The 12,183-nt window shown below is 39.7% G+C and overlaps 1 protein-coding gene across 1 annotated transcript in view; it reads left to right on the top strand.

Annotated features, from left to right (window-relative positions):
- Positions 1–12,183, top strand: part of LOC132822257 (sorbin and SH3 domain-containing protein 2-like) — a 306,243-nt gene that overhangs the window by 221,660 nt on the left and 72,400 nt on the right. Inside the window, exon 17 of the mRNA XM_060835395.1 lies at positions 4,567–4,616. Within this exon, the coding sequence (XP_060691378.1) occupies positions 4,567–4,616 (50 nt within the window). The remainder of the gene's footprint in view (positions 1–4,566; positions 4,617–12,183) is intronic.

The following is a 12,183-nucleotide window of genomic DNA, read 5'->3' as shown; positions in this document are numbered from 1 at the left end:
TTTTTGACTGAAGTGATTCAACAGGCGCAGTCATGTGGCTTCTGGCAGCCATTTTTAACTGCTGTGTCTATTTTTAAAAGGTCAGATTAGCCTTCCTTATTTTATATATGTATAAATAAAATGTTATAATTAAACAGTCATGACAGATGTCCCAAAGCAACGGGATAAGGAGGCACAGGTTTATTTTTTACCAGTATATGTTTAGTTGTCATGATGTATTTTGCAGTAATTGATGTTTTTAATATTGGGAAGGTGGATTAAACCAAGGCTTTGGATCCTTTCGGGAACAGCAAGATACTACACAGGCTTAGTGATTGGATTACTGTCCTGGAATGAAATAAAAGGAGGTGTTCTGTTCTATCCATGTCACAGTCTGTAACAGTGCTGTGTTTAACCCTTTGACTGAGTATGCTATGCCACTGAAATTAAAATTGATCTGAAGTGATTAGGTGGAATACAAAATGATGAAATTATTATCAATAAGGAAAGAGCAGTTGCTTTACATTAGGCTATTGCTGATCAATGTGACCTAACACATCCCCTGGAATTGAAGATATGCTTGAAAAGGAAACATTTGCAGGGCTATGGGGAGAGGAGAGGAGGTGTTCTACTTGGTTAATTACCTCAAAGAGATTGACTTGCACTTCCATAGTCCTTCTGAGGACTTTTGACCAGAAAGTTCCTTTCAGCAAACTATCCAAAAAAAAATCTGCAGATCAGATGGGACCTGTACATAGGGTGTAAGGTCCAACTCAGCAAATCAGTGTGAAGTATAAATGAGCAGTACAGTATCAGAATATGAAGTATAAGTTAGTTTACTAATTCAATCATTCAGTCCAGAAAATAAAATAAATAGAGAGAAAGAAAGACTGCGTAGAGAGAGAAAAAGAAAGAAAGAGTGCATAGAGAGAGAAAATGAAAGCACATGAAAAAAAGGTAAATGATAAAAACCTTTACTCAATAATAATTAGAGCCTGAAAGAATGAAAATCTACATGTATAGAAGTTGGTTTTCACCGCCATCGAAGCGGTTTGTCATTATTTAAGGTACACTTACACATCAGTTTTTCTCATGTGCGTTTAGTGTGTATGTGTTTGGGAATTATTTCAGGCCATTCAATGCATCTTTACTGGGGAGTCTGTCAGTGAGATGCCAAGCTCAGATAGCTCCAGGCAGAGCAGACATCTTGGACAGCAACTTTCTGATTTCAAATTTATCTGTGAATGTGTGATTACTGGCAATTAGTGTCCAATTTTAATTGAAATAGCCATTGTTTCAGTTATAAAATGTAGCTTGAGAATCCATGCTTTTGTATTATGAATATGTATTCTCTTTTGCTTTGTTTGTAACTGGTGGTTTATGTAGTTATGTTGTTTAATATATGCAAATGAACAACAGCTGCAAAGTTGAGTTTGCATTCTAAAACTGATTTGGAGATGAATTCCTTGGAGGATGTGGGACCGATACAAGGACCTTTCTGTTAAAAGGGAGGTGGCAAGGCCATGGGGAAGGCGGAAAACAACCAGAAAACCAAATGAGACTCAAATTGCAAAGATCCTATTGACTTTAATGCAGAACTCAATAGCCCCATTCCTTCCTGTCTGCCAGTCAAATGACCTTCCCAACTCATGGGTGTGAAGCAATACCATGGCAGGAGGACCCTTGTCAATCGTTGCTGGCAAATGGATGATCAAGGCAGATTAGCAGTCAGAGCAGGGACGGAGGAAGCATTGGTTCACAATTTGTAACAGGTGAGGGGACATGGACCACTAGGAGGGTTATGAAGGTTATGTCCCACACTTCAGGCTGTTCCAGTGCAGCTACAATATTGACATCGACCCAACAACATGGAAAATTGCACAGGTATGTCTAATACACTAAAGCAGGACAAATCTAACTCACTCAAAATCTCTTTCTGTATTTTGCACCAAGAGATAGGCACTCAAATACTTCATCACTAATGTAGTTCATTGGAAGCTGCCACAATGTATTAAATTCATGTCATTGTTGGTAGAAAAATACAATTATTTGTTTTCCAACTTGACAGATAATTTCTACAGCTCTGAATTGGTCATTATTAATTTGGAACTGTCTCACGATGAGACAATATTTGTAATGGCTCACAGCACAGGATAAATCAGCTACAGAACAACATAAATGGAATCATGTCCTGCAGAGCATCTTACTGTCAAAGGAATATTCATACCCGTAGAATGGAATAATTAAGATAAATCTAAAATATACTTTCTAAGACCTTGTAATTATGCAGGAATAACCCCATCCACTTGAAAGGCCAGTGCTAAGTTAATGAGTGACTATATATTTGACTTTAGCTTAAAGCACGAGCTTGCAGTGCAATTTGCATGAAAACTAACTGAACACGTGTTAATTCTGATGTAAAAGTATCTTCATTGATACAACAGCAAATAAATGGAATGATTAGTAGGTGTTCAGAACAGTGATAAGTACCTGGCCTTCTCTCTCACTCATACAGTCTAGTACAAGATACAAAGTACTTTTCATTGACCGCAGCTCAAAAGAAAAGATTGGAGGCAAGAGAAAATTATGCATTTTGAAGTGTTCTTAAAGGCGTAATATCATGCAAAAGAAGTTAAGGTTTAACAAACGTTGAGGTGAGAAACCTCACAACTTTTAAATGTACTTGGATGGACACTTGAAGTCTCATCACATTCAAGTTAATGTGCAAAAAAGTGGGACTGGTGTTGGCAGATGTGTTTTTTTTATCAGTACAGACTCAAAGGATTAAAGTATCTGTTCAGTACTCTTGCGCCTGCATTATCCAAATAGTCTCTCTAGCCTGCTCCTTTTCCAGAGCCCTGAAAAAATGCTTTACTTCAAATGTTTATCCAGTTCCCTTTTGAAATTTACCACTGAGTATATTTCTGACCCACTTACTGATCACACTAGCCTGGCCGCATATGCAACAATAATGAATAAAGAAACTATGTCTTGGTTCACACTGCCCCAGTCATGTTGCATTTTGTCCTCCTAATTAAGTACTCTCCTCCATGGTTCCAAGTTATGTGATGTGCGCTCAAGTGCAGTTCATTGATACTTGTATTTTAAATATAGAGTTTTTTTAATCAATGTTTTACCTTTCCTGCAACTTCCTGTCATCGAAATATATTAATAAAACTGATTGTAAGACTGATGGTTGTGTATCATCTCTTGTAGGATTATCCAGTTTCTTCTCTTTAACTTCATTTCACTTTTTTTTGCCTTCGCCCTTAACATGCCTGTATTGGTCTGTCAGTTTGCTCATAATTCTATACTTCCATCATAAATCAAAGTCCTCACTTGGAGAACTTTGCTGCAATTCCTCAAATCAGTTCTTTCATCAGGAGTGCTGTGAAAATGACTCCCTGTCCTATTGTTAAACAGTTCCATAATTTCAAACATTATCTCACATGGTTTGAGTATCTTTATAGGGCATGATTTTTCCCGTCCCTGCAAGAGGCAAAAAAGGTGGCAAGAAGGGCAACTAATTGGGCAAGTTAACCTTTTAAAGAATATCACATGATTCTCACCACCTCTGTCTTTAAGTTCTGGGCAGTAATGTCCAAGGGCACATTTCTAAACCTGTCAGTAATTAAGACCGGATTGGTCAATTAGTGAAACTGAAAGGACCTCAACTTGCCACCTCTTTGATCCCTGCAACCCCACTGGGTAAGAGAAGTGGCATTTCCAGACGGGAAAACCATGGCAACCTGCCGGCTGAGGTTAGAGGCTCCTCTGATTGCCCCAGTCAGACTGACAGATGGAGGGGATGGAATCTGAAGTCATCCTCCTGCCCCAACATCCCTGACTGCCCTCTCACCGTGATGCCCACCCCTCAACAGAAAGGAGAGATAACGAGACTTAGTTTCACACTGCTGGATCCCCTGAGGATTCAGGTTTGTACGGTGAACCTTAGGGACCCAGGTGCAGCCAGTTTTTGATTGGCTGGCAGCTTTTGGCAAGGCAGGTTGTGGATTTCAAGGACCGTGATAGGGCGAGATTTTTGCCCTTAAGTCACCTACCCGCATTAAATGAGTGGATGATCTGGTGAATTGGTGGGGGTAATAGATTAGCCTCCACCAAGTACCCTCACCCCCACATTCAGAAAAAAGCAAAATCCCACCAATTGTGTTTCTCAGGCAAGATATTTTGTCCATTAGGATTTGTCGAGTTTAAATTAGTAATTGATAATGGAATCTGGATGTTCTTGCCAATCAGGAAAATGGATTTATTTTGTGGTTATATTAATATGTAAATAGTTTAGCAGTTATTTGATAGCGGCACGAGTATGAGACAGTCCTTCCAAACAGTTTGAGGAAATATGTAAGCATTATGATGTGACAACCAGCTTTCGCATCTCCATTTGTTGTTAATGCTTTGGGTAATGTATATAATGGATCCTTCTGTAGATCCAGCTATTTCTACATTGCACTGGGGGTGACAAACATGAAAGATATATGCAAAGAAACACTAAACATGGAGCTGCAGATAGAGATTCCTGCTCCTTCAGTAGTAATCCTAATCCTCACTTTTCAACTACTTTTGCAGACCTCTTTTTATAATCCTTCGATAGACAGACCGTTGGAGAGACCTTCTAGGTAAGTCTTAATTGATAATGCTATATAGATCCTTTAGTTTGATTTTGGTTTTGAATAGATATTGAGTATGAATTGGACATCTGTCCCTGGTTTCAATTTTTGTCGCTACTTACATGAAATTTTGCAAATTTTGCAATATTTCATGCCAGCGGTCAACTTTGTCTATTCATTGAATTAGACCACACAGGAGAAAACCTTCAAAGAAAACTTTAATTCATTTGGTTGGAGAGTTGGTTGATTTGATCGGTGCAAAGTATGGTTTGCTGTTTGAAAATAAGGAGATTGTTCAACCTGAGCATGCAAAATTAGATATGCAGGTTTATTGTTTCTGAATAGAATATAATTTTATTTGTTGAATTCTTTAACATGATCCAAATTTTAAAAATAAATAAACAATTTTATTTGTTAGCTAAAGTGGGTTTGGGGTATTGTTACTTTCTTTGTTGGAAACAAAGGCAGGCAGCTTCCTTCAAGGAGTAAAACCTTGATTGTTGCTGGTTTCTCTACCAGAGAGTTTCAATATTAATGGATATGATAACAAAGATTTACTTTAACTTTTATAGGCAGGGCACTTAAATGTGACACCGTTCCATAATTGCAAATATCCTTTAGTAAGCTTTACCAAATTTCGGCATACTTGATGCCTGAGTTAAAGTCCTAGAGATTCTAGATACAGTTGTAACAGGTTCCTGATGAAAGGCTTTTGCCTGAAACATCAATTCTCCTACTCCTCGGATGCTGCCTGACCTGCTGTGCTTTTCTGGAACCACACTCTTGACTGCAGTTGCAACAATCAATGATTCTTTAATTTTTCTCTTTGATGAACTTTGAAAAAAAAGTTATAACTTTTATAGGATTCTACTCTCTCACAGTGATCTACCATTCAAGTCTTGATGACTCATCATTACATGAAAACTGTTCTTTTTTACTTTGCTAAACAGAACTGTTGGTTGTTCTTATCTATCTTTTATGATTGAGCTGACCTTGTATCCAAAGACTCTTTGGCTAATCATCATCCTCACAAATGAAAACTAAAGCTGCTTGCTGACACAGTTTGCTCGAATCACCGATACCATGTGCTTTCTCAAATTGATCAAATCTCCCATTTTATTATTTATAGCCACCATAGAAACCCGCAAGCTATTTATTTGTAAAAGAAAGCAAGATCTTTAATCATATGAGATTAAACTAAATCCCTGCCCTTTGTATACATTTTCATTGAGTTTCCAGCTCCCAAGATCAATATTACACAGCGTGGTAAAGGTAAAATGCTGCAGATGCTGGAAATATGAAATAAAAACAAAATAGCTGAACAAATTCAGTTAATATGGCAGCCTCCTTAGAGATAACAAAAGTGAATGTTTCTAGACCAATTCTGGACTAGACTGAGATTTATTTTTGACCACCAAAGTTTTTTTTCCCCCATCTCATAACAAGTTATATTTATCAGTTAACAACCTCCTCTGAAGAAGGGTTATGTTAACTCTTTCTCGAGAGAGAGATGCTGTCAGACTTGGTGAATTTTTCAGCATCTTTTGTTGTTATTACAGAATGTAGCACACATTTGGGCAATTAACTCTTAACCTTATTTACAGACAATATTAGACTAAAGTCGAATAGATAATTGTGATTGATCTTTTAATTGGTTTACTAGTGAATGCAAGCAGTTTAATAATTACCAAGGATAATCATCATGGCTCCCAAGAACTCTGTCCCTTTTAATTCACTCTTGCAATGTTCATTTACTTTTGCTAATTCTTTTGTTTAAAACAAGCGCTGCCTATAATAATCACTTTGTCAGGGAAACCACAAAAATGTTTTTTTTCAACTTATCACTATTTCTGAATGGATGTCTGTGTTTAACCACCTTAGAAATTGATCAGAAGTTTTAAAAGGGCATTTTATATGTGATAGCTTTGAAGTGGCTGCTGATTTAATGTGATTACTGCAGGAACTTGTCAGTATTCTGTGTCCCTGTAGGTTGTCAGATCAATGTCCCTACTGCCATTATTCATTCTAGTCTCTGAGATTGAAATATCCTCATTACGTAGATTGCTCCTGGCTTTTATGGACAGAAGATTAACTGTCTTCACTCTGAAGATTTGCGATACAGCAGGTTTAATTCTGGAAAACAAATAGCAGTACTGCTGCTAGACATTGCTTACAAGTAATATTTGTCTTGCTGTTTTTGTTGAAAGTAGATACAATGTCTTTTTTTTTCCATTTCAACTGTATCTTCCCCAATATTCATAAACTCCTTCACAATTCCAGTCAGGATTTTACAATCTTCCTAGCCTCACTTACCAGCTGCCCATGGAACCAAAGGGATATAAAAGCAGGGAAGAAAACCATCCACTCACTAAGGCATCTCCTTATTGCTAGGGCGAAGTAATGCCAAACCCCACAGCCTTTCCTTGCTGACAGTCAATAGTGTTATATTTTCATCTGCCTCAAATGTTTATCAGTTGTCCTTAAAAGCTATGCAGTTCTCTACCTCAATCTTTGGCAAAGCAATGTAGACTTATATAAAAATGGGAAAAAGAATCTTCTCCCTACATCTTTATAGTCCTCATTTTGAACTGAGAACTGCCTCCCTAACCAGATGAAATATTTCTTCCTGAGTCACTTGATCAAAACCTTCATAATTTTATAATTTCTGTCAAATCTGTCCTATCAGTTTTCTCTGCTTCAGTGAAAGTAGCCCCTGCATCTTAAGCCTATCCTCAGAACTGTGATGTCTCATCTATGGTATCTTTCTGATCAACCCTGAATTCTCCCTTCAAGGCACTGCTTACAACCCACCTCCACTGAGTAAACATTTTGTCTCAAGCCTGACAATACCTCCCAAGTGGCTTTATGTCACATATCTGTCTGAGGAGACCCCTATGAAATGTATTGAGATGCTTTAAGTGAACTGTACAAAAACACAAGATGCACAAACATTTGATTGTTCAATAATTGAACCACTAGGGGTCACATTTCATCCATCTTTCAGGGTCTTTCAAATTGTGTTTTTAAATTTTTTTTTAAAAATTAACCTATTTAACCTGTTCAGAGATGTTATTACACACCTGTGGGGCAGTTCGGACCTGAACTCTGGCCTCCCAGTCCAGAGATAGGGATCTTACATCTGTGCCGCAAGAAGGCCATAAATTGCCAGCCATCTGAATTTCATGCTACCCTCCCAACAGGAAGTTTAAAGATAGGGTGGACACTAATTGGATGGGCGGGGGCAGCATGAAGACCCTGCCATTTTCCCATCTCAGCCAAATCAGGTCAGGGGGAGGTCGACTTGCATAATGCCAATTGAGGCCTTAAACTGGGCAATAAATATTCACTGAAGGACCTCATCCTACAACCTCTGATATTGAATCAGCGTTGGACAAGAAAACCAAAGCAAAAATGCATCCAAAAAGGAAATCCTGCACATCCTCTCCTGCTCTCACTCTTCTGGCCCTTTGTCCCCTTTGAGGTAAAACAGTGGCAGTGAGGGTGTTGGATGCAGTCACATCCACTAATGCCCAGGGTCTTATCTCGACCTATCAGCACTTCTCAGCTCATTGACAATGTCAGTGAGATGTTGCATGGAGCAACTCGGCAAATGATACGGCAAATGATACGGCCCAGGAGTTCTCGCCACGATCTAGACCTCCTGGGCTCAGAGGCTCTTGTGCCATACCTAAAGGCCACTTACTGCAAATCATGCCTACAAATCCAGCCATGGGACCCAAGAAGGACAAACAAACTTCCAAGTTCTCTGAAGCTGCACTCCAGATGCTGCTGGACAGGGTAATGGAGAGAAGGCCCATCCTCTCTCTGGCTGACCAGGCAAGAAAGGGTATCCCATCAGACCCATCCAGTCTGAGCAAAGGTCTCAGCCTGGGTCAGTGCTGTGTCCTTAGGGACAGGCAGCAATGCCTCAAGAGGTTTGATGATTTATAACAAAAGCTAAATAGTGTAGATGCCGGAAATCTAAAGTAAAAACAGAAGGTGCTGGAGACATTCAGTGGGTCTGGCAGCATTTGTGGAGACAAACACTGAGTCCGCGATGACTCTTATGCAGAATCCATTTGAACACAATGAGTTCATACTGGCCTCGAAACATTATTGTTCTTTCTGTCTCCGTGGGTTCTGTCGGACCTGCTGAGTTTCTCTAGCACTTTCTGTTTTGAAGCTCAATGGCCTTCTGTTCTTGGCAAGAGTAAATAGCAACATCTTTTGTTTTCTGCTACCTCATACTCAGAGGGCCAGCATGAAATTAGAAAGCAACTGGAGACCTCTGTGACATATCACAGACATTCCTCATAGGTGCTTCCAGGGTGTCACTGATTCAGTGTTCACCAGATCCCACCTTCCCATTTCTTTTGAGCTCAGTGTGGCTGTCCACCCAGCCAGAGCATTAGGTTTCTCCGCCATTGCTGCCTACTCATAGTTGCTTTTAGTTGTACCCCACGTAGCTTTGACAGCATCCTATCGCCAATCAGCAATATTCATGAGAAAAGAGAATTCAACTCCCTTAACCGATTTATGATTTAACAGCCAGGTTTTGGAGGTCTGCACTTGTTATCCATAGTACTGCCTCAACCGAAGCATTCAAAGGTGCTGACCTCTTGAGCCAAAGGTCGGGACACTACCACTGTGTCACAATTACTAAGATCCTTGGTCTATACAAGGATAGTTGTTGGGAGACAAAAGGTTAGCCCTCTGTCACAATTGACTCATTTGGGATTAGTGCACCAATAATCAAGCCCAACTATTCTATAAACCATCACAAATGTGTAACTACCCAATTACAGATGATCAATTTGTCTAATCTACTACTATTCAGAGCAAAAGTAATTCACTCCAGGTCTCACCATTAAAAATAAATTATCAGTTATTGTTAAATAAATCATCTTTTAGTAAATGGTGAAGATAAAGGATTACTAATTTACTATTTTACAACTTTAAAACCCCAAGTGCACACACATACTCACTAACAAATAAGATGAAAAAAAAACACAGTTTAACACTGAATACAAAAACATAACTATGGAGAAATAAACTTTTGGATCAAAGTCCAAACTAACAACGTAAGCTCATTTGTTTCTCTTAGTTCTTTTCCTGTAATGGTGATGTTCTTGTTATTAGGTCCTTCACCTGATGAAGGGGCCATGGTCCGAAAGCTTGTAATTTCAAATAAACTTTTGGACTATAACCTGGTGTCCTGTGACTTCTGACCCCAGTCCAATATCGGCACCTCCACATCTTGTTAGTCCATAGAGAGATGACCGGTCTTCGATTCAATAGCTGATCAGTTTTTTCATGTGTTACGTCACAACTGACTGCAGTAGTGCACTAGAAATCAAGTGATGCTATTCCCAGAGTTATCACAGATGTGAAAACTTGATTAAACCACTGAGTTGTCCAATTTTACCTAGCTGTCTAACTCCGGTTAAAGGAATATGATTACTATCGTTTTCATAAACATAAACTGTAATTATTTATTGCAGTTAAATTGTTTTAACAAAGACCAAAGAAAAAACCTGAATTGTAAACATGTAAGTTAAGCTTTATTGACACACACACACACACGTACAAGGCAAAAATATTATGAACAGAGGCACAGTTTTGTACCAATTTAGATCACAGATATTGATCAGTTGTGTTCTTTTGACTGCTTAGAACACTTAGCTAATGACTGAAAGTAGTAAATACCTTGACTTTTCCTTTCAATAAAGGGATTTGCCAAGAGAACACTTTACAGGAAGGGCTTTTGGCCGAAACGTCAATTCTCCTGCTCCTCAGATGCTGCCTGACCTACTGTGCTTTTCCAGCACCACTCTCGACTCTAATCTCCAGCATCTTCAGTCCTCACTTTTACCTAGTTTATAGGAAACAATGAGTGAAAGCAGCTGCTAGGAAATTTCTACCATTGTAGTGTGCAGCGGAAATTCCCAGCACCTAAGCCTCTTTCTCTCTCCGTCCTCTGTAGCAAAGTAATTGAGCGTGGAGAGAATTTTTTGTTTACAATCTTCTGGATGTCTCTTAGTGCACTGTACTCACAGGTCTGTCCTAAACTGCAGCTTGACCAATTCTAAGGCTCTCATTAGGTAAATTTTTCTTACTTAAAGACTCCTAGGGCTGGCCTCTCTGATAAAATATCCTCATTATTGCGAGTAACAGACTGGCAGAGGGTGGAATCTTCCCAAGCATGGAACAATATGGGCATCAGTGAGGACGTTGGGAGAATCATATGACATTGGTAGTGAGGAGCTTCCTAATGTCAAGAGCAAAAGGTCCTATTTTCCAACCAAGTGTTGGATGGCTAAATGACATACTTACAAATGAGCAGCAAGATGCCTATTTGCTTGTATTTGCATGCATTAACATCCTCATTATTCTGTCACCTCACCTCATTGATGTGCAGTTTCCCATTCTCCCTCCCAATGGAGAGAAACCGGACAGTGACAGTTCCTGACTTGAAAGTCTGGGAGGGTACCTGGTGACTCCATTCAACCTCTGGACTTCAGTCAGTCACCAATATCTCAAGGCACACATGCACAGGAGATCTGTAGTCTCAAATTGCCATTTGGCACTGTGACCATTCCCTCAGAAACCCCATACGATGAGGACGGACCTTAGACTTGAGGTGCTTGGAGCCTCAACAACATCATGGACTAACCCCCGAAAAGACCTGTGACAATATGCCACCTACCCCAGTCTCACCATACCCCTCCCTGGGCTGACTTGGCATGACAGTTCCAACTGGCCATGGCAGATTCTGGCAATAGTATTGTCATTGGTAGCAAATTAGAGGTAGGTTTTTAGCTCGTGAATTACTTAGAGTCATAGAGATGTAGAGCATGGAAACAGAGCCTTCGGTCCAACCCGTCCATGCCAAGCAGATATCCCAACCCAATCTAGTCCCACCTGCCAGCACCCGGTCATATCCCTCCAAACCCTTCCTATTCATATACCCATCCAAATGCCTCTTGAATGTTGCAATTGTACCACTTCCACCACTTCCTCTGGCAGCTCATTCCATACACTCTCTGTGTGAAAAAGTTGCTCCGTAGGTCTCTTTTATATCTTGCCCCACTCACCCTAAACCTATGCCCTCTAGTTCTGGACTCCCCCACCCCAGGGAAAAGACTTTGCCTATTTACCCTATCTGTGCCCCTCATAATTTTGTAAACCTCTATAAGGGCACCCCTCAGCTTCTGACACTCCAGGGAAAACAGCCCCAGCCTGTTCAGCCTCTCCCTATAGCTCAAATCCTCTAACCCTGGCAACATCCATGTAAATCTTTTCTGAACCATTTCATGTAATGAGTGAGATTGAGATGTAACTTGATAGAAAATCCTCTTATAGTTTGAAATGATGGTGCATCCTCCTGAGACAGCAGTCATCAGCAGATGTCTTATATTTGGATTCCATTCTAAACTAGCAGCCAAACAACACGCTACAGCTTAAGAAATGAGGCTCTCAATATGTCAAAGATACAAGGTGCAGGTACCAGATGGACAGTAATTAAAGGATTAAATATCTCCCTGTGGCAGGTTAGATTGCCTCACTCTGTGCGCAC

The sequence above is a fragment of the Hemiscyllium ocellatum genome, chromosome 2 (genome assembly GCF_020745735.1).
Source record: "Hemiscyllium ocellatum isolate sHemOce1 chromosome 2, sHemOce1.pat.X.cur, whole genome shotgun sequence".
Classification (NCBI taxonomy): domain Eukaryota; kingdom Metazoa; phylum Chordata; class Chondrichthyes; order Orectolobiformes; family Hemiscylliidae; genus Hemiscyllium; species Hemiscyllium ocellatum.
This window is presented reverse-complemented; position numbering and strand designations above follow the sequence as displayed.